General features: G+C 60.8%; 1 protein-coding gene across 1 annotated transcript; it reads left to right on the forward strand.

Annotated features, from left to right (window-relative positions):
* The first annotated feature begins 49 nt into the window (after window positions 1-49).
* Window positions 50-20,543, forward strand: MAP2K7 (mitogen-activated protein kinase kinase 7). The gene is made up of 11 exons (XM_077787775.1): window positions 50-231; window positions 8,844-8,979; window positions 9,986-10,052; window positions 11,146-11,259; window positions 11,356-11,475; window positions 12,401-12,508; window positions 13,540-13,719; window positions 15,330-15,410; window positions 16,963-17,105; window positions 17,539-17,584; window positions 18,507-20,543. The coding sequence occupies exons 1-11, from the start codon at window positions 108-110 to the stop codon at window positions 18,639-18,641; spliced, it is 1,254 nt and encodes a 417-aa protein (XP_077643901.1). The 5' UTR covers window positions 50-107; the 3' UTR covers window positions 18,642-20,543.
* The last annotated feature ends 1,316 nt before the right edge of the window (window positions 20,544-21,859 follow it).

Here is a 21,859-nt window from a genome sequence, read left to right on the forward strand (position 1 = left end):
GCGAAGATGGCGGCGCCCTCTGCTCCCTCCCTCCGTACGGCGGCCGGCGGGGGCTCCAAGCCCCGCCCCGCGCGGGCCCCGCGCATGCGCCACGCGGGGGGGGGAAGATGGCGGCGTCCTCGCTGGAGCAGAAGCTGTCGCGGCTGGAGGCGAAGCTGAAGCAGGAGAACCGCGAGGCGCGGCGGAGAATCGACCTCAACCTCGACATCGGCCCCGCCCGCGCCCGCCCCAGTGAGCGGGGCCGGGGGGCGGTGGGAACGGCCCGGGGAGCGGGGCGGGGCGGCCGAGGGGAGGCCGCGCTGGGGGGGGGGGAGGGAAGAGGGGCCGGGAGGGGAGAGCGGGGCTGGGGGAGAGCGGGGCTGGGGGAGAGAGCGGGACAGGGAGGGGAGAGCGGGGCTGGGGGAGAGCGGGGCTGGGGGAGAGCGGGGCCGGGGGGAGAGCGGGGCCGGGGGAGAGAGCGGGACCGGGGGGGAGAGCGGGGCTGGGGAGAGCGGGGCCGTGAGGGGAGAGCGGGGCAGGGGGAGAGAGCGGGGCTGGGAGGGAAGAGGGGCCGTGAGGGGAGAGCGGGGCTGGGGAGAGCGGGGCTGGGGAGAGCGGGGCGGGGGAGAGAGCGGGACCGGGGGGGAGAGCGGGGCTGGGGAGAGCGGGGCCGTGAGGGGAGAGCGGGGCAGGGGGAGAGCGGGGCTGGGAGGGAAGAGGGGCCGTGAGGGGAGAGCGGGGCTGGGGAGAGCGGGGCTGGGGGAGAGCGGGCTGTGGGAGAGAGCGGGGCTGGGGGAGAGCGGGGCTGGGGGAGAGCGGGGCTGTGGGAGAGAGCGGGGCTGGGGGAGAGCGGGGCTGGGAGAGAGCGGGGCTGGGGGAGAGCGGGGCTGGGGAAGAGAGCGGGGCCGGGGGAGAGCGGGGCTGGGAGGGGAGAGAGCGGGGCTGGGAGGGGAGAGCGGGGCTGGGGGAGAGCGGGGCTGGGGGAGAGCGGGGCTGGGAGGGGAGAGCGGGGCTGGGGGAGAGCGGGGCCGGGGAGAGAGCGGGGCCGGGGGGGAGAGAGGGGCTGGGGGAGAGCGGGGCTGGGGAGAGAGCGGGGGCCGGGGGAGAGAGGGGCTGGGGGAGAGCGGGGCTGGGGGAGAGCGGGGCTGGGAGGGGAGAGCGGGGCTGGGGGAGAGCGGGGCTGGGAGGGGAGAGCGGGGCTGGGAGGGGAGAGCGGGGCTGGGGGGAGAGCGGGGCTGGGGGGAGAGCGGGGCTGGAGGGGAGAGCGGGGCTGGGGGGGGGAGAGCGGGGCTGGGAGGGGAGAGCGGGGCCGGGGGGAGAGACGGGGCCGGGGAGAGAGCGGGGCCGGGGGGAGAGAGCGGGGCCGGGGGAGAGAGCGGGGCTGGGAGGGGAGAGAGGGGCTGGGAGAGAGCGGGGCTGGGGAGAGCGGGGCCGGGGGAGAGAGCGGGGCCGGGGGAGAGCGGGGCCGGGGGAGAGCGGGGCCGGGGGAGAGAGCGGGGCCCCCGGGGGGAGAGCGGGGCCGGGGAGAGAGCGGGGCTGGGAGGGAGAGAGCGGGGCTGGGAGGGGAGAGAGGGGCTGGGAGAGAGCGGGGCCGGGGGAGAGAGCGGGGCCGGGGGAGAGCGGGGCTGGGGGAGAGCGGGGCCGGGGGAGAGAGCGGGGCCGGGGAGAGCGGGGCCGGGGGAGAGAGCGGGGCTGGGAGGGGAGAGAGCGGGGCTGGGAGGGGAGAGAGGGGCTGGGAGAGAGCGGGGCCGGGGGAGAGAGCGGGGCTGGGGGAGAGAGCGGGGCTGGGAGGGGAGAGCGGGGCTGGGGGAGAGAGCGGGGCCGGGGGAGAGCGGGGCCGGGGGAGAGCGGGGCCGGGGGAGAGAGCGGGGCCGGGGGAGAGAGCGGGGCCGGGGGAGAGCGGGGCCGGGGGAGAGCGGGGCTGGGAGGAGCATTTTGGGGTGGTTGGGGCGGGTTTGGGGTGTTCGGGGCAGTTTTGAGGTGGTTGGGGCAGCTTTGGAGAGTTCGGGGCAGTTTTGGGGTGGTTGGGAACGTTTGGGGACATTTTGGGGTGGTTTGGGGCAGTTTTGGGGTGGTTTGGGGCAGTTTTGCGGTGGTTGGGAACGTTTAGGGACATTTTGGGGTGTTTGGGGCAGGTTTGGGGTGATTGGGGCAGTTTAGGAACATTTTGGGGTGTTTGGGGTGTTTGGGCAGCTTTGGGGTGTTTGGGACCGTTTAGGGACATTTTGGGATGTTCGGGACAGGTTTGGGGTGGTCGGGACAGTTTAGGGACATTTTGGGGTATTTGGGACACTTGAGGGGCACTTTTGGGTTGTTTGGAGCAGGTTTGGGCTATTTGAGGCCCTTCAGGGACATTTTGGGGTATTCGGGGTCCTTTAGGGACAGTTTAGGACAGTATTTGGGACAGGTTTGGGTTGTTCAGGGCCATTTTGGGGTGTTTGGGGCAGGTTTCGGGTGGTTGGGGCAGGTTTGGGGTGGTTGGGGCAGCTTAGGGACACTTTTGGGTTGTTTGGGGCAGTTTTGGGGTGGTTGGGGCAGGTTTGGGGTGGTTGGAGCAGCTTAGGGCCATATTGGGTTGTTCGGGGCCATTTTGGGGTGTTCGGGGCAGGTTTGGAGTATTTGGGGCAATTTAGGGACATTTTGGGGAATTTGGGGCAGGTTTGGGGTATTTGGGGCAGCTTAGGGACACTTTTGGGTTGTTTGGGGCAGTTTTGGGGTGGTTGGGGGCCTTTAGGAACATTTTAGGACAGTATTTGGGACAGGTTCGGGGAGTTTGGGGAGTTCAGGGCCATTTTGGGTTGTTTGGGGCCATTTTGGGGTGTTCGGGGCAGGTTTGGGGTATTTGGGACAGTTTAGGGCCATTTTGGGGTGTTTGGGGCATTTTAGGGACATTTTGGGCTGTTCAGGTTTGTTTGGGGTTTTTGTGGGGGCGGCGTTCGAGGATGTTCAGGAAGATTTGGGGCAGTTTGAGGGGTTTGGGAGGATCTGGGGACATTTTGGGGTTGGCTTGGGGTATTTGGGGCAGTTTAGGGACATTTTGGGGCAGTTTAGGGACATTTTTGGGCTCTTAGGGACATTTTGGGGCATTTTAGGAGAATTTGGGGCAGTCCTGCCTGGTTTAGGGGGGTTTTGGGGATCCTGGGGGGTTGGGAAGGGATTTTGGAGGGATTTGGGGGTTCCCAGTGGGGTTGGGGGGCTCTGGGGGGGGCTGGAAATTGGATTTTTTTTGGGGTTTCCCTCATTTATCACCTCGAGGATCCCCCCCAGGGACAATCCCAAAAGATTTTGGGAATTTTTTGGGGGAATTTTGGGGGTTTTTTGGGGATTTTCCAAGCCGGGGGGAGCAGCCCCCTCCCCCTTTCCCCTTTCCCCTTCCCCCCTTTCAAATTTAAACTCATTTTTATCCCCCTAAATTTAAATTCATCCCCTCAAATTTAAATTTTATCCCCACAAATTTTCATTTTATCCCCCCAAAGTTTTAATTTTCCCCCCTCCCCAAATTCATTCCTGTCCCCCCCAATTTAATGTGATTTCTCCCCCAATTTAAATTAATTTTTGTGCCCCCAAATTTTCTTTTTTTTTCTCTGAATTTCACCCCTGTCCCCCCCAATTTCATCTCTGTCCCCTCCCCCAATTTAACTTCAGTTAAGTTTGATTTAAATTTTTGGTTAAATTTCTGTCCCCCCCAATTTAAACTCATTTTTGTCTCCCACATTTCATTGCTGTTCCTGCAGCTCAATTTCCTTTTCCTCCCAATTTAAATTCATTTCTGCCCCACCCTAATTAAAGCTCATCTCCCCAACTTAATTAGTTCCCCCTTAATTTAAATCCATTTTGGTTCATCTGAATTTAAATTAATTTTGTTAAATTTAATCAATTTTTGCCCCCCAATTTAATTAATCCTCTCCCAATTTAAATTCATTTTTGGCCCCAATTTAATTAATTTTCTCCCAATTTAATTCCATTTTATTCTCCAATTTAAATTCATTTACCCTAATTTAAATTAATTCCCCCAATTTAATTAATGCCCTCTCATTTAAGTTCTGCCCCAAGTTTATTTCCCCCCAATTTAAATTAGTTTTTGCCTCTCAATGTAATTAATTCTCTTAATTTAAAGTAATTTCTACCCCCAATTTAAGTTAGCGTCTGTCCACCAATTTAATTAATTTTTTCACTTTAAATTAATTTCTGTCTCTCAATTCAATTAATTCCCTCAATTTAAATTAATTCCTGCCCCCAAATTAAGTTTATTCCCCAAATTCAAATTAATTTTTGTCCCCCACTTTAATTAACTCAACCCCCCCGGTCCGTCCCTTTGTAATTTTTCTCTTTTCTTTCTGTTTTTATTTTTTATTTTTTATTTTTTATTTTTTATTTTTTATTTTTTATTTTTTATTTTTTATTTTTTATTTTTTATTTTTTATTTTTTATTTTCTCCCCGGCCCCCCCCGTGCCCCTCCCCCATCTCCAGTCATCGTCATCACCCTTAGCCCCGCCCCCGCTCCGTCCCAGCGAGCAGGTACCGCCCCTTAGCCCCGCCCCCGTGCCTCAGTTTCCCCCGTGGCAGCTTGACCCCTCCTCATTTAACCTGCCCCTCTCCGTGCCTCAGTTTCCCTTTGGCGCAGCTTGACCCCTCCCCTTTTAACCCCTCCCCCGCCGTGCCTCAGTTTCCCCCGTGGCAGCTCGACCCCTCCTCATTTAATCCCTCCCTCTCCGTGCCTCAGTTTCCCTTTGGTGCAGCTCGACCCCTCCCCTTTTAACCCCTCCCCCGCCGTGCCTCAGTTTCCATTTGGCACAGCTTGACCCCTCCCATTTTAACTCCTCCTCCTGTGCCTCAGTTTCCCTTTGATGCAGCTTGACCCCTCCCCTTTTAACCTGCCCCTCTCCGTGCCTCAGTTTCCCTTTGGCGCAGCTTGACCCCTCCTCATTTAACCCCTCCTCCTGTGCCTCAGTTTCCCTTTGGCGCAGCTTGACCCCTCCCCCCCCATGCCTCAGTTTCACCCTTGGCAGCTTGACCCCTCCTCATTTAACCTGCCCCTCTCCGTGCCTCAGTTTCCCTTTGACGCAGCTTGACCCCTCCCCTTTTAACCCCTCCTCTTGTGCCTCAGTTTCCATTTGGCGCAGCTTGACCCCTCCCCTTTTAACCCCTCCCCCTCCGTGCCTCAGTTTCCCCCCCGTGGCAGCTCGACCCCTCCTCATTTAACTCATTTAACCCCTCCCCCGCCGTGCCTCAGTTTCCCCTTCATGGCAACTTTACCCCTCCCCCCCCAATTTGGGGACCCCCTCCCCCACTTTAACCCCCCCGAGCAGCTCCCCGGCCCCTCCCCCACCCCGGAATGTCCCTCCCCCCCCCGTCCCCTCCCCCCGTCCCCCCCTGGCTGTGGCATGGAGTGACCCCCCCCCCCCCCCCCGGCCCCGTGGAGCATGCGGCCGCTCGGGACGGGAACGAGAAATGGGGAAAAAAATGGGGAAATGGGGAAAAATGGGGGAATGGGGAAAAAATGGGAAATGGGGGAAAATGGGGGAATGGGGAAAAATGGAAAATGGGGGAAAATGGGGGAATGGGGAAAAATGGGAAATGGGGAAAAAATGGGAAATGGGGAAAATGGGAAATGGGGAAAAAATGGGAAATGGGGAAAAATGGGAAATGGGGGAAAATGGGGGAAATAAGGAAAAATGGGGGGAAATGGGGGAAAATAGGAAATGGGGAAAAATGGGGGGAAATGGGGGAAAATGGGGAAATGGGGAAAAAATGGGGGAATGGGGAAAAATGGGGGGAAATGGGGAAAAAAATGGGAAATGGGGAAAATGGGAAATGGGGAAAAACAGGAAATGGGGAAAAATGGAAAATGGGGGAAAATGGGGGAAATAAGGAAAAATGGGGGGAAATAAGGAAAAATGGGGGAATGGGGGAAAAATGGGGGAATGGGGAAAAATGGGAAATGGGGAAAAATGGGAAATGGGGAAAAATGGGAAATGGGGGAAAAATGGGGGGAAATGGGGAAATGGGGGGAATGGGGAAAATTGGGGAAATGGGGAAAAATGGGAAATGGGGGAAAATGGGAAATGGGAGAAAATGGGAAATGGGGAAAAAATGGGAAATGGGGGGAAATGGGGGGAAAAATGGGGGGAAATGGAGGAAAATAGGGAAAAATGGGAAATAGGGAAAAATGGAGGGAAATGGGGAAAAAATGGGGAAATGGGGAAAAACGGGAAATGGGGAAAAAATGGGGGAAATGGGGAAAAATGGGGGAAATAAGGAAAAATGGGTGGAAATAAGGAAAAATGGGGGAAAATGGGGGAAATGGGGAAAAATGGGAAAAAATGGGGGGAAATGGGGAAAAAATGGGGGGAAATGGGAAATGGGGGAAATGGGGAAAAATGGGGGAAAAATGGAGGGAAATGGGGGAAAAATGGGGGAAAATTGGGGGAAATTGGGGGAAATTGGGAAAAATGGGGGGAAATGGGAAAAATGGGGGAATGGGGGAAATGGGGTAAATGGGGGGAAAAATGGGAAATGGGGAAAAATGGGGGAAATTGGGGAAGAAATGGAGGGGAAATGGGGAAAATGTGGGGGAAATGGGAAAAAATGGGGGAAATGGGGAAAAATGGGGGAAATTGGGGAAAAATTGAGGGGAAATGGAGAAATTGGGGAAAAAATGCTGTAATATAAGAAAGTTAGGGAAAAGGGGGGGTGAAATTGGAAAATTAGGAAAAAATGTGGGGGAAATGGGGAAAAACGGGGGGATGGGGAAAAAATGGGGGGAAATTGGGGAAGAAATGGGGTAATATAAGAAAGTTAGGAAAAAAAAGGGGGGTAAAATTGGAAAATTAGGGGAAAATGTGGGGGAAATGGGGAAAATTAGAAAATTGGGGAAAATGGGGAAAAATCAGGAGCAATGGGGAAAAATGGGGGGGAAATGGGGAAAAAATGAGGGAAAATGGGGGAAATGGGGAAATTGGGGAAAAAAGGAGAAAATTCGGTGGAAAAGGGAAAAAATGGGGGGAAATTATGAGAATGGGTAAAAATCATTTTAACTGGGGAAAACTGAGAATGGGGAGGAAATGGAGGGGAAAAAATGGGAGGAATTGGGAAAAATGGGGTGGGAGGAGGGGCTGGGAATGGGGAAATTGGGGATGGGAAGGGGAAAAATGGGTCAGGAATGGGGGAAATTGGGGAAATAGGAAATGGGAAAAAAAGGAAGGGGGAAAATGAGGAAAGTGGGGCAGGAATGGGGGAAAATGGAGGGGGTGGAGAAATGAGGAAAAATGAGGGGAATTGCAGGAAAATGGGGCAGGAAACAGCAAAAAGAGGAGAAAAAGGGGGAAAATGGGGCTGGAGTCCCTGCGGGAAGGGGGAGGTTGTGGGGGGCTCCCTGTGCCCCCCCAATTTATGGGCTTCTGACTTTCCCCACCCCAATTTTGGGGTTCCTGATGGGTTTTTTTGTCCCCCCACCCCAATTTTGGGGTTCCTGTCGGGTTTCTCTCTCTCCCCCCACATGGATTTTGGGGTCCCTGCTGTGTCTCCCTCCAATTTTTGAGGCTCTCCCCTAATTTTTGGGGTTCTCTTCCCGTTTTTGGGGCCTCTGATCCTTCCCTCCCTGTTTTTGTGGTTGTCTCCCCAGTTTTGGGATTCTCTCCCAAATTTTAGGTGCTGCCCCTATTTTGGGGGTCTCTCCTGCATTTTTGGCGTTCTCTGTCATTTTTGGAGTTTGCTACCCGAATTTTGGGGTTCTGAGTCTCCCCATTTTTGCTGTTCTCTCCTCATTTTTAGGTTTCTCTCTCCTCTTTTTGAGTTTTCCATTTTTGGTGTTCTCTCCTCATTTTTAACGTTTTTGTCCATATTTGGGCTTCTCTCTCCTTTTTTGGGTTCTCCATTTACGGTGTTCTCTCCCCATTTTTGGTATTTTCTTCCCTTTTGTTTGGATTCTCCCGTTTTGGGGTTCGCTCCCCATTTTTGGGGTTTTCTCCCAATTTTTGGCATTATTTCTTTGGGTTTTCCCTTTTTTCCCCTTATTATTTTGGGTTTTCCATTTTTGGGTTTCTCTCCCCATTTTTAGGTTTCTCTCCCCTTTTTTTGTGTTCTCAGTTTTTTGGGGTTGTATCCCTGGTTTTGGGGTTGTCTCTATCCCCATTTTTTGGTTTCTCTCCCCATTTTTGGGTTTCTCTCCCCCTTTTTCGTGCTCTCCGTTTCAGGGGCTGTCTCCCTGTTTCTGGGGTTCTCTCGCTCCCCGTTTTTGGGGTTCTCTCCCCATTTTTGGGTTTCTCTCCCCATTTTTAGGTTTCTCTCTCCCTTTTTCGTGTTATCCATTTTTGGGGTTGTTTCCCTGTTTTTGGGGTTCTGTCTCTCCCCATTTTTGGGGTTCTCTCCCCATTTTTTGGTTTCTCTCCCCATTTTTGGGTTTCTCTCCCCCTTTTTCGTGCTCTCCGTTTTTGGGGCTGTCTCCCTGTTTCTGGGGTTCTCTCGCTCCCCGTTTTTTGGTTTTTCTCCCCATTTTTGGGTTTCTCTCTCCCATTTTTTGGTTTCCCTCCCCATTTTTTGGTTTCTCTCCCCCTTTTTCGTGCTCCCCGTTTCTGGGGCTGTCTCCCTGGTTTTGGGGTTTCCTCCCCATTTTTGGGTTTCTCTCCCCATTTTTAGGTTTCTCTCTCCCTTTTTTGGGGTTCCGTTTTTGGGGTTGTTTCCCTGTTTTTGGGATTCTGTCTCTCCCCATTTTTGGGGTTCCCTCCCCATTTTTGGGTTTCTCTCCCCCTTTTTCGTGCTCTCCGTTTCTGGGGCTGTCTCCCCGTTTCTGGGGTTCTCTTGCTCCCCGTTTTGGGGTTTTTTCCCCCGTTTTCGGGGTCCCTGACTCTGCTCTCCCCCCCAGCCCTGCAGCTGCCCCTGGTGAGCGAGGGGGGCCGGGGGGGCGCCCCCGAGAGCCCCCAGCCCGCGCCGCCCCCCCGGCCCCGCCAGATGCTGGGGCTGCCCCCGCCCCCCTACCTGGTGCCGCGCAGCCTGGAGAGGTGAGGACAGCCCTGATTGGCTGATGGGAGCGGGCCTGCGTGCTGATTGGCTGATTGGGGGAGAGCTAGGAGCCGATTGGCCAACTGGGGAGAGCCTACGGTGCTGATTGGCTGATTGGGGAGAGCTTGGGTGGATTAGCCAGAGGGACTGGGGCATTCCGTGCTCTGATTGGTCAGAGGTTTGGGGAGATTCTGTGCTCTGATTGGCCAGAAGTCCATGAGAATCAAAGCTTGATTGGATGGAAGTCCAGGGTAATCCTGTGCCCTGATTGGCCAGAGGCCTGGAGGGATCCCAGGCTCGCATTGGGCAGAGGAGGGTGGGTCATGCATCCTGATTGGCTAGAGGTTTGTGGAGATCCTCTTCTCTGATTGGCCAGAGTTCTGGAGAGCTCTTGTGCTGATTGGCCAAAGAGCCAAGGGGACCGCGTGTTCTGATTGGCTGGACAGGAGGCTTTACGCAGCGGTTGGTCGGATGTACAGGAGCCTGTGGCTGCTGATTGGCTGCTGCTCTGAGGGCTCGCAGGCCCTGATTGGCCAGAGCTCTGGCGAGTGGTGCGTTCTCAGTGGCCAGAGTTTTGGGGCCATCTTGAGCACTGATTGGCTGGAGCAGAGGTTGCAGCTGCTGATTGGTTGATGATTCAGCGGATCCCCATTGGTGATTGGCCGGCTGGGCAGGAGAGCTGCGTGTGCTCATTGGCCAGGAGTGCAAGCAACCCCTGGGTGCTGATTGGCCAGCCGACCAGGAGCTCCGTGGTGCTGATTGGCCAGGCAGGCGGGATTTCCTGTCCTGCGATTGGCTGGAGCTGATTCCCTGTGTGCTGATTGGTCAGGATCTCCCCATGCTAAGCGCTGATTGGCTGATCTCTCCTGTTGCCCTGAGCTGATTAGCTGGGCTCTTCTGTTGCCTGAGCTGATTGGCTGGGCTCTCCTGTTGCCCTGAGCTGATTGGCTGAGCTATCCTGTTGCCCTGAGCTGATTGGCTGAGCTCACCCATTATTCCCCTCAGCATCGAGATTGACCAGAAGCTGCAGGAGATCATGAAACAGACGGGGTACCTGACTGTGGGGGGACAGGTGAGTCTGGGGTACCTGACTGTGGGGGGACAGGTGAGTCTGGGGTACCTGAACATGGGGGGACAGGTGAGTCTGGGGTACCTGGGGGGGGGACAGGTGAGTCTGGGGTACCTGACCGTGGGGGGACAGGTGAGTCTGGGGTACCTGACTGTGGGGGGACAGGTGAGTCTGGGGTACCTGACCGTGGAGGGACAGGTGAGTCTGGGGTACCTGAACATGGGGGGACAGGTGAGTCTGGGGTACCTGACTGTGGGGGGACAGGTGAGTCTGGGGTACCTGGGGGGGACAGGTGAGTCTGGGGTACCTGAACATGGGGGGACAGGTGAGTCTGGGGTACCTGACCGTGGGGGGACAGGTGAGTCTGGGGTACCTGACTGTGGGGGGACAGGTGAGTCTGGGGTACCTGAACATGGGGGGACAGGTGAGTCTGGGGTACCTGCGGGGGGGGTTCAGGTGAGTCTGGGGTACCTGGGGGGGCACAGGTGAGGATGGGGAGGGGTTACCTGGCCGTGGGTGAGGATGGGGAGGGGTTACCTGTTCATGGGCGCACAGGTGAGGATGGGGAGGGGTTACCTGGCCGTGGGCGCACAGGTGAGGATGGGGAGGGGTTACCTGGCCGTGGGTGAGGATGGAGAAGGGTTACCTGTTCATGGGCACACAGGTGAGGATGGGGAGGGGTTACCTGGCCGTGGGCACACAGGTTAGGATGGGGAGGGGTTACCTGGCCGTGGGCGCACAGGTGAGGATGGGGAGGGGTTACCTGGCCGTGGGCGCACAGGTTAGGATGGGGAGGGGTTACCTGGCCGTGGGCGCACAGGTGAGGATGGGGAGGGGTTACCTGTTCATGGGCGCACAGGTGAGGATGGGGAGGGCTTACCTGGCCGTGGGCGCACAGGTGAGGATGGGGAGGGGTTACCTGGCCGTGGGCACACAGGTGAGGATGGGGAGGGGTTACCTGGCCGTGGGTGAGGATGGGGAGGGCTTACCTAGCCGTGGGCACACAGGTTAGGATGGGGAGGGGTTACCTGGCCGTGGGCGCACAGGTGAGCCCGGGGCTGTCCCGGGTGGTCCCTGAGCCCCCTCTCCCCCCCAGCGGTACCAGGCAGAGATCAACGACCTGGAGAACCTGGGCGAGATCGGCAGCGGCACCTGCGGGCAGGTGTGGAAGATGCGCTTCCGCAAGACCGGCCACGTCATCGCCGTCAAGGTGGGGCCCGTCCCGGGGACCCCCGTGACACCTGTGACCCACCCGTGACACCTGTGACCCACCCGTGACCCCCCCGTGACCCCTGTGCCCCCCCAGCAAATGCGGCGCTCGGGGAACCGCGAGGAGAACAAGCGGATCCTGATGGACCTGGACGTGGTGCTCAAGAGCCACGACTGCCCCTACATCGTGCAGTGCTTCGGCACCTTCATCACCAACGTGAGCACCTGGGGCACCTGGGGGCACCTGGGGGGGGCTGGGGCACCTGGGGGCACCCGGGGGCACCTGGGGGCACCTGGGGGCACCTGGGGCACCTGGGGGCACCTGGGGGGGGCTGGGGCACCTGGGGGCACCTGGGGCACCTGGGGGCACCTGGGGGAGGCTGGGGCACCTGGGGGCACCCGGGGCACCTGGGGGGGGCTGGGGCACCTGGGGGCACCTGGGGCTGCGGGTGCCCCGACATCGTGCAGTGCTTCGGCACCTTCATCACCAGTGTGGGCACCTGGGGGCACCTGGGGGCACCTGGGGGCACCTGGGGCACCTGGGGGCACCTGGGGGCACCTGGAGTGTTGGGGGTGTCAGGATCCATCCATGGGCCCCCCTAGTGCTGCTCCCAGTGCTCCCAGTACGTCCCAGTGCCCTCCCAGTACATCCCAGCGCTTCCACTACATCCCAGTGCCCTCCCAGTGCTCCCAGTCCACCTAGTACCCTCCCAGTACATCCCAGTGCTTCCAGTATACCCAGTGCCCTCCCAGTGCCCTCCCAGTGCTCCCAGTGCCCTCCCAGCGCTCCCAGTACATCCCAGTGCCCTCCCAGTATACCCAGTACACTCTCTGCCCTCCCAGTACACCCCAGTGCCCTCCCAGTGCCCTCCCAGCACACCCCAGCACACCCCAGTGCCCTCCCAGCACATCCTAGTTCCCTCCCAGTATTCCTAGTGCCCTCCCAGCACATCCCAGTGCCCTCCCAGCACACCCCAGTACACCCCAGTGCCCTCCCAGCACACCCCAGTGCCCTCCCAGTACATCCCAGTGTTCCCAGTGCCCTCCCAGCACATCCCAGTACACCCCAGTGCCCTCCCAGCACACCCCAGTGCCCTCCCAGCACAGCCCAGTGCCCCAGCGCAGCCGCCTTGCGCCCCCAGACCGACGTGTTCATCGCCATGGAGCTCATGGGCACCTGCGCCGAGAAGCTGAAGAAGCGAATCCAGGGCCCCATCCCCGAGCGCATCCTGGGCAAGATGACGGTGGCAGTGAGTGACAGTGGGGACAGCGGGGACAGTGGGGACACTGACACCTGGAGCCTTGGGGACAACGGGGGTATTGGGGACATCCAGGGGATTGGGGACATTGGGGACGCTGAGGGGACACTGGGGACACTGGGGACACTGGGGACATTGGGGACACTGGGGGCACTGGGGACATTGGGACACTGGGGACACTGGGGACACTGGGGACATTGGGGACAGCGGGGACACTGGGGACACTGGGGACATTGGGACACTGGGGACATTGGGGACATTGGGACATTGGGGACATTGGGGACATTGGGGACACTGGGGACATTGGGGACATTGGGACACTGGGGACATTGGGACACTGGGGACATTGGGGACATTGGGGACACTGGGGACATTGGGACACTGGGGACATTGGGGACATTGGGGACATTGGGGACACTGACACCTGGAGCCTTGGGGACAATGGGGGTATTGGGGACATCCAGGGGATTGGGGACACTGAGGGGACACTGGGGACATTGGGAGCATTGGGGACATTGGGACACTGGGGACACTGGGGACACTGGGGACATTGGGGGCATTGGGGACACTGGGGACATTGGGACATTGGGGACACTGGGGACATTGGGGACACTGGGGACATTGGGGATGGGGGGACATCTGGGGACACTTGGGGACACTGGGAGCATCAGGGACATGCAGGGTGGCTCTGGGATTCTGGGTGAGGTGACAGTGGCAGTGAGTGGCACTGGGGACAGACAGGGGGTCCCCAGGATCCAGCGCCCCATTCCCGAGCGGGTCCTGGGTTGGGTGACAGTGACAGTGACAGTGAGCAGGGTGGTGGTGGCACAGGGGTGACACTGGGGACAATCCCTCTTGCACAGCCCATGAAGGTGCTGCTGTACCTGGAGGAGAAGCGGTGTCCCCCACAGGGGACACCGGGGACACTCAGAGTGCCTCTGGTTCTGGGCAGGGGAATGGTGGCACAGAGGTGGCACGGAGGTGGCACGGCTGTGACACAGGGGACAATCCCTGGCCCGCAGATCGTGAAGGCGCTGCTGTACCTGAAGGAGAAGCACGGGGTGATCCACAGGGATGTCAAACCCTCCAACATCCTGCTGGACGAGCGGGGCCAGGTCAAGCTCTGCGACTTCGGCATCAGCGGCCGCCTGGTGGACTCCAAGGCCAAGACCCGGAGCGCCGGCTGCGCGGCCTACATGGCGGTGAGGGGACACTGGGGACACTGGGGGGACACTGGGGACACTGGGGGGACACTGGGGACACTGGGGGGGCACTGGGACAGCCCCCAGGGCATGGGCTGCATGGCCTACATGGCAGTGAGGGGACACTGGGGACACTGGGGGGAAACTGGGGACACCGGGGGGGCACTGGGACAGCCCCCAGGGCATGGGCTGCATGGCCTACATGGCGGTGAGGGGACACTGGGGGGACACTGGGGGGGCATTGGGGACACTGGGGGGACACTGGGACATCCCCTAGGGCATGGGCTGCGCGGCCTACATGGCGGTGAGGGGACACTGGGGACACTGGGGAGACACGGGGAGGACACTGGGGACACTGGGGGGACACTGGGGACACTGGGGACGCTGGGACAGCCCCTAGGGCATGGGCTGTGCAGCCTACATGGCGGTGAGGGGACACTGGGGGGACACTGGGGGGACACTGGGGGGACACTGGGGACACTGGGGGACACTGGGACAGCCCCTAGGGCATGGGCTGCACGGCCTACATGGCGGTGAGGGAACACTGGGGGGGACACTGGGGGGACACTGGGGGACACTGGGGACACTGGGGGGACATTTGGGACACTGGGACATCCCCCAGGGCATGGGCTGTGAGGTCTACATGGCAGTGAGGGGACACTGGGGGACACTGCGGACACGGGGGGGACACTGCGGACACGGGGGGGACACTGGGGACATTTGGGACACGCGCCAGCCCTGGAGCAGGACTTTGGGGGGATCAGGGGGTGTTGGGGTCCCCAGGGCTGGGGCGAGGGGCTGCACCCCGGATTTGGGGCTGGGGCTGTCGGGGGGTCCCCCCCTGCTCTGGGGTTTTGGGGATCCCCTCGGGTTTGGGGTCTGGGGGATGCCTCCAGCTCTGGGGCTTTGGGTGCCGGGGGTTCCCGGGTTTGGGGGTTTGTGTGTTTGGGGGTTCCCGGGTTTGGGGTTCTGGGGGTTCCCAGGTTTGGGGTTCGGGGGTTCCCAGGTTTGGGGTTTTGATTGTTTGGGGGTTCCTGGGTTTGGGGTTATGGGGGTTCCTGGGTTTGGGGGTTCCCGGGTTTGGGGTTCTGGGGGTTCCCAGGTTTGGGGTTTTGATTGTTTGGGGGTTCCTGGGTTTGGGGTTCTGGGGGTTCCTGGGTTTGGGGGTTCCCAGCTTTGGGGTTCTGGGGGTTCCCAAGTTTGGGGTTCTGGGGGTTCGGGGGTTCCCAGGTTTGGGGTTTTGATTGTTTGGGGGTTCCTGGGTTTGGGGTTCTCGGGTTTGGGGTTCTGGGGGTTCCCGGGTTTTGGGGGTTTGTGTTTGGGGGTTCCCGGGTTTGGGGTTCTGGGGGTTCCTGGGTTTTGGGGGTTTGTGTTTGGGGGTTCCCGGGTTTGGGGTTCTGGGGGTTCCCGGGTTTGGGGTTCTGGGGGTTCCCAGGTTTGGGGTTCCCGGGTTTGGGGTTCTGGGGGTTCCCGGGTTTGGGGTTCTGGGGGTTCCCGGGTTTGGGGTTCTGGGTCTTTGGTAGTTCCCAGGTTTGGGGTTCTGGGGGTTCCCGGGTTTGGGGTTCTGGGGCCCCGCCCCCCCAGTGTCCCCAAGCCTGCCCCTCCCCCAGCCCGAGCGCATCGACCCCCCCGACCCCACCAAGCCCGACTACGACATCCGCGCCGACGTCTGGAGCCTCGGCATCTCCCTGGTGAGCCCCGCCGCCCCCAGATGTCACCCGGGGTCCCCAAATACCACCCGGGGTCCCCAAATGTCACCCGGGGTCCCCAAATGTCACCCGGGGTCCTCAGATGTCACCCAGTGTCTCCAACGCCACCCAGGGTCCCCAAATGTCACCCAGGATCCCCAAACGCCACCCGGGGTCCCGCAATGTCACCCGGGGTCCCCAAATGTCACCCGGAGTCCCCCAATGTCACCCAGTGTCCCCAGACATCACCCGGGGTCCCCAGATGTCACTCAGAGTCCCCAGATGCCACCCAGGGTCCCCAAATGTCACCCAGGATCCCCAGATGTCACCTGGGGTCCCCCAATGTCAACCAGGGTCCCCAGATGCCACCCGGGGTCCCCAAACACCACCCAGGGTCCTCAGTCACCACCCAGGGTCCCCAAATGTCACCCAGAGTCCCCAGATATCACCTGGGGTCCTCAGACATCACCCAGGGTCCCTAGACATCACCCAGGGTCCCCCAATGTCACCCGGGGTCCCCAGACATCACCCAGGGTCCCCAGATGTCACCCACAGTCTCAAATGTCACCCAGAGTCCTCAAACATTACCCAGAGTCCCCAAACGCCACCCAGGGTCCCCAGACGTCAAGCAAATACCCCACGTCCCCAGATGTCACCTCAGTGTCCCCAAACCTCACCTCAGTGTCCCCAGTCCCCAAACATCACCCAGGGTCCCCAAATGTCACCCCAGGGTCCCTAGATGTCACTGAGGGTCCCCAAAGTGTTCCCAGGGTCCCCAAACATCACCCAGCTGTCCCCAGGGTGTCCCTGACCCTCCCAGTGTCCCAGACTGGCCTCCACCAGCTCCGGGTCCCCAGGGTGTCCCCACGGTGCCGCGTCAGCCCTGCAGCGCCACATGTCCCTGTCACAGCTGTGTCACAGCTGTGTGTCACACCGGTGTGTCACATGTGTGTGTCACAGCTGTGTGTGTCACTCCTGTGTGTCACACCTGTGTGTGTGTCACATCTGTGTGTCACACCTGTGTCCCACCTGTCCCACCTGTGCAGGTGGAGCTGGCCACGGGGCAGTTCCCATACCAGAACTGCTGTCCCTGTCACACCTGTGTGTGTCACACGTGTGTGTCACACCTGTGTCACACCTGTCACACCTGTGTGTGTCACACCTGTGTCCCACCTGTGTGTCACACCTGTGTCCCACCTGTCCCACCTGTGCAGGTGGAGCTGGCCACGGGGCAGTTCCCGTACCAGAACTGCTGTCCCTGTCCCTGTCACACCTGTGTGTGTCACACCTGTGTGTCACACCTGTGTCCCACCTGTCCCACCTGTGCAGGTGGAGCTGGCCACGGGGCAGTTCCCGTACCAGAACTGCTGTCCCTGTCCCTGTCACACCTGTGTGTGTCACGCCTGTGTCACACCTGTCACACCTGTGTGTCACACCTGTCCCACCTGTGCAGGTGGAGCTGGCCACGGGGCAGTTCCCGTACCAGAACTGCTGTCCCTGTCCCTGTCACACCTGTGTGTGTCACGCCTGTGTCACACCTGTCCCACCTGTGCAGGTGGAGCTGGCCACGGGGCAGTTCCCGTACCAGAACTGCAAGACGGATTTCGAGGTGCTGACCAAGGTGCTGCAGGAGGACCCGCCCCTGCTGCCCCCGGCCATGGGCTTCTCCGGGGACTTCCAGGCCTTCGTCCGAGACTGGTGGGGACACGGGACACCGGGGACACGGGGGGACATGGGGGGACACGGGGCATGGGGGGACACGGGGGGACATGGGGACACGGGAGGACATGGGGCACACAGTTGACATGGGGACACACAGGAACGTGAGGACATGGGGTGACACCGAGACACCAGGGGATGTGGGGGACACAGGGACATGGGGACACAGGGGACCCAGGGACACGGGGACATGGGGGGACATGGGGCACACAGGGACATGGGGACACACAGGGGACATGCGGAGGACACAGCCCCAGGGGTCCCCAGGGTGCTCCTGCTCCTCTGGGGAGCTCCAGGCCTTCGTCTGGGACAGCTGGGGGACGGGGGGGACACTGGGGACACTGGGGACAGGGGGGACATGGGGACGTGGCCCGAGGGTCCCAAAGGCGCTCACCCCCCGTCCCCTCCCCAGCCTCACCAAGGACCACAGGAAGAGACCAAAGTACAACAAGTTACTGGTGAGTGGCACTGGCACTGTCACCTGGCACACGTGTCAGTGTCACGCCTGTCATTGGCACTGTCACACCTGTCACCTGTCCCATTACACGTCTCTTTTCCTGTCCCCCGTCACACCCGTCACACTTGTCACTGTCACACCTGTACTATCACACACGCCGTCTGTCATTGTCACACCTGTCCCTGTGCGTCCCTGGGGCCACCTACCCATCACAGCTGCCACCAGACCCATGGCCACCCCCTCCTGTCCCCTGTGTCCCCAAGGGCCACGCATGTCACCTGCAGGGGCACGTGCACCATGCCACCATCCCTGGGGTCCTCGAGTCCCTGTCACCTCCCCTGCGTGTCTGCAGCTGTGTCCCCGTGTCCCTGTGTCTGTCCCCGTGTCCCCAAGGCCACACCTGTGTCCCGTGTCCCCAAATCCTCACCCTCAATGCTCCGTCCCCGTGTCCCCAGGCTTTGTCCTCCACCTCCACTGTGGTCCCCTTGTCCCTGTGGCATGTCCCCATGTCTCTGCTGTCCCCAATGTCCTCGGTGTCCCTGCTGTCCTCATGTCCCCGATGTCCTCTGTGTCCCCAATGTCCCTGTTGTCCCCAATGCCCCTGCTGTCCCCAATGTCCCCCGATGTCCTCTGTGTCCCCAATGTCCCTGCTGTCCCCAATGTCCCTGCTGTCCCCAGTGTCCCCAGCTGTCCCCCATGTCCCCCAATGTCCTCTGTGTCCCCAATGTCCCTGCTGTCCCCAATGTCCCTGCTGTCCCCAGTGTCCCCAGCTGTCCCCCATGTCCCCCGATGTCCTCTGTGTCCCCACATCCCCGATGTCCCCGTGTCCCCTGATGTCCCCACGTCCCCGATGTCCCCATGTCCCCTGCTGTCCCCAATGTCCCTGCTGTCCCCCATGTCCCCATTGTCCCCTGTCCCCACAGGAGCACACCTTCATCAAGCGCTACGAGACGCTCGAGGTGGACGTGGCCACCTGGTTCAAGGACGTGATGGCCCGGACAGAGTCCCCGCGCCCGGGGGGTGGCCTGGGCCACCACCTGCCCTTCTTCACCAGGTAGCGCCCGCCCGGCGCCGCCACGCCCGGCAGGGGACAGCGGGGACAGCCGGGACACCTCCGGGGACAGGGACAGCGGGGACAGCCCCGGGACACTGCCTGGTGCCACCGCGCCCGGCAGGGACAGCGGGGACATCTGCTGTGACACCGGGGACAACCGGGACAGCCCCGGGACAGCGCCCGGCACAGGGACAGCCGGGCCACCTCTGGGGACAGGGACACTGGGGACAGCTGGGACAGCCCTAGGACAGGGCCTGTGACACCCACCGGGGGAGGTGACACCTGTGCCACCCCCTTCTTGTCACCCCCCTGTGCCACCCAGCGTGACGGTGACACTACCACGGCCACCACAGCCCTGGCCTGGCCTGGAGTGTCCCCAGCGTGTCCCAGTGTGTTCCTGCCATGGTAGCTGTCCCCTCCTGCTGTCCCCACCTTCCTGAGGCCAGGGGACACCCCTGTCCCCTCTGTGTCCCCCTGGCTGTGCCTCAGTTTCCCACAAGGTCCCGTGTGGGGACAGGACAGGGAGGTGGCACCGAGGGCGTGACGCTCTGGGATGTGGCCCAGGGACACGGATGTGGCCGGGGGATGTGACACGGGTGTGACGCCGGGGCCTGGGGATGTGGCACTTGGCCCTGAGGGGACACTGAGAGGACACAGAGGTGACACCAGGACATGGGGACGTGGCACGGAGATGGCACTCGGGGACACGGAGATGGCGCAGTAACGTGGCGTGGGGAACGCGTGGAGAACCAGCACGGGGATGTGACAGCGAGGGACAGCATGAGGACACGGAAGGATGGCACGGGGATGGCACCGGGACGTGACACGGGGACACAGGGCGGAGATGGCACCAGGAAGTGACACAGGACACAGAGATGGCACCGGGATGGCACAGAACGGAGGTGGCACCGGGAAGTGACACGGGGACACGGGGATGGCACCGGGAAGTGACACAGGACAGAGATGGCACCGGGATGTGGCACGGATGGCGCTGGGAAGTGACGCAGGGACACAGAACAGAGGTGGCGCCGGGATGGCACCAGGAAGTGGCACAGGACAGAGATGTCCCCAGGCTGTGACAATGGGGACACGGCGCTGGAGGGCACGGAGTGGTGGCCTGGGGACACGGACACGTCACGGATGTGACATCGCAGGGCTCAGTCCCGGGGATGTGACACCGGGATGTGACACCGGGATGTGACACTGGTGACATGGCCTGGGGATGTGACACCAATGATGTGACACCAAGGATGTGGCACCAAGGATGTGACAACAAGGATGTGACACTGGGATGTGACATCAAGGATGTGGCACCAGGATGTGACACCAATGATGTGACACCGGGATGTGACACTGGGATGTGACACCAAGGATGTGGCACCAGGATGTGACACTGGGATGTGACACCAAGGATGTGGCACCAAGGATGTGACACTGGGATGTGACACTGGGATGTGACACCAGGATGTGGCACCGGGATGTGACACCAGGGATGTGGCACCAAGGATGTGGCACCAGGGATGTGGCACCAGGATGTGACACCAAGGATGTGACACCAGGGATGTGGCACCAGGGATGTGGCACCAAGGATGTGACACCAAGGATGTGACACCAGAATGTGACACCAGGATGTGACACTGGGGACACGGCCTGGGGCCGTGACACCAATGGTGTGGCACCAGGATGTGACAGCGGGGACACGGCCCAGGGTGGCCCCGGGTGGCACGGTGACAATCAGGGCCAGGCCGTGTCCCTGCCGTGTCCCCACTGTCCCCAAGGCCAGCAGGTGCAGTTTTAGTGCATTGGGGGCGCGGGCGGCGCCGCCCCCCGTCCCCCTCATTAATTATTATTATTATTAATTATTATTAATTATTATTATTATTATAAATGCGCATGTGGAACCCGAGGGGCTGCGTTGGCGTCAGGCTCTGGGGACACGGGGGGACATTGGGGACATCGGGGTGGACACAGGACAGTGGGGACACAGGGAAATGTGGGGGGACATTGAGATGGGGACATTGGGGACACGGGGAGATGGACATGGGGACACTGGGATGGGAAAGCGGAGGGTGGGGACACGAGAGGTGTGACATTGGGGACACGAGGTGGGACGTTGGGGACACGAGAGGACGCTGGGGACACGAGTGGTAGGACATGGGGGATGGGGGTGGCACAGATGGACCTTGGGGACATCGGGATGGGGACAGGGACAGGAGGGTGGAGACATCAGGGACGTCAGGATGGGGACACTGGGGACACGGGAAGGGATGGCACAGGGAGGGACACGGGCACAGGAGGGTGGCAGAGGCCACGGGGTGGGGGTTGGGGACATGGAGGGACAGCTGGAGGATCCAGGTGACACCGGGCAGGGCTGGGGACATCAGGGACACGCGGGGGCCACCCCCGTGACGTCCCCGTGGCCCAAGGGTGTCACCGGGGCAACGGGGGGCGGGGGGGACACGGTAACACGGGGACATCCCCGCGGCGTGGGTGGGGACAGCGGGGACACCCTGGGGACAGCGGGGACACCCTGGGGACAGCGGGGACAGGATGGCAGCGCCACCAACCCCCCTCCGGCCCATCCTCATCCTCATCCTCCTCCTGCCCGGAGGGGGACCCGCAGGTGGGGGGGACAGAGGGGACAGGAGGGACAGAGGGGACAGGGGGACAGGGGGACAGAAGGGACAGGAAGGACAGGAGGGACAGGGGGGACAGGAGGGACAGAGGGGACAGGGGGACAGAGGGGACAGGAAGGACAGGAAGGACAGGAGGGACAGGGGGGACAGGAGGGTCCTGGGTGGGGGGACACTGGCAGGGACTCAGGGCAGGGGGGGGTCCTGGATGTCGGGGGTGGCGGGGGAGGGACCCGGGTGGCCTCGAGGGGACACCCAGAGGTGTCACCGTCCCCAGGGCCCCCCCCGGGCTGGCCGTGGGGTGACCCCACCCCGGGACCCCCAGTGTCCCCCCCGGGAGCCCCGAGGCCGCGCTGCAGCGGGAACCGGCCCGGGGTGAGTGCGGCACTGGGGGCACTGGGGGTGACTGGGAGCACTGGGGGGCACTGGGGGTGACTGGGAGGGAACTGGGCGCACTGGGAGGGTCACAGGGGAGCACTGGGGGTGACTGCGTTGAAGGTGGGAGCACTGGGAGGGGTCGAGGAGCACTGGAAGCACTGGGAGGGGACACTGGGGCTGCTGGGAGGTCACTGGGAGCACTGGGAGGTCA

Source organism: Lonchura striata, chromosome 21, assembly GCF_046129695.1.
Source record: "Lonchura striata isolate bLonStr1 chromosome 21, bLonStr1.mat, whole genome shotgun sequence".
NCBI classification, from domain to species: Eukaryota; Metazoa; Chordata; class Aves; order Passeriformes; family Estrildidae; genus Lonchura; species Lonchura striata.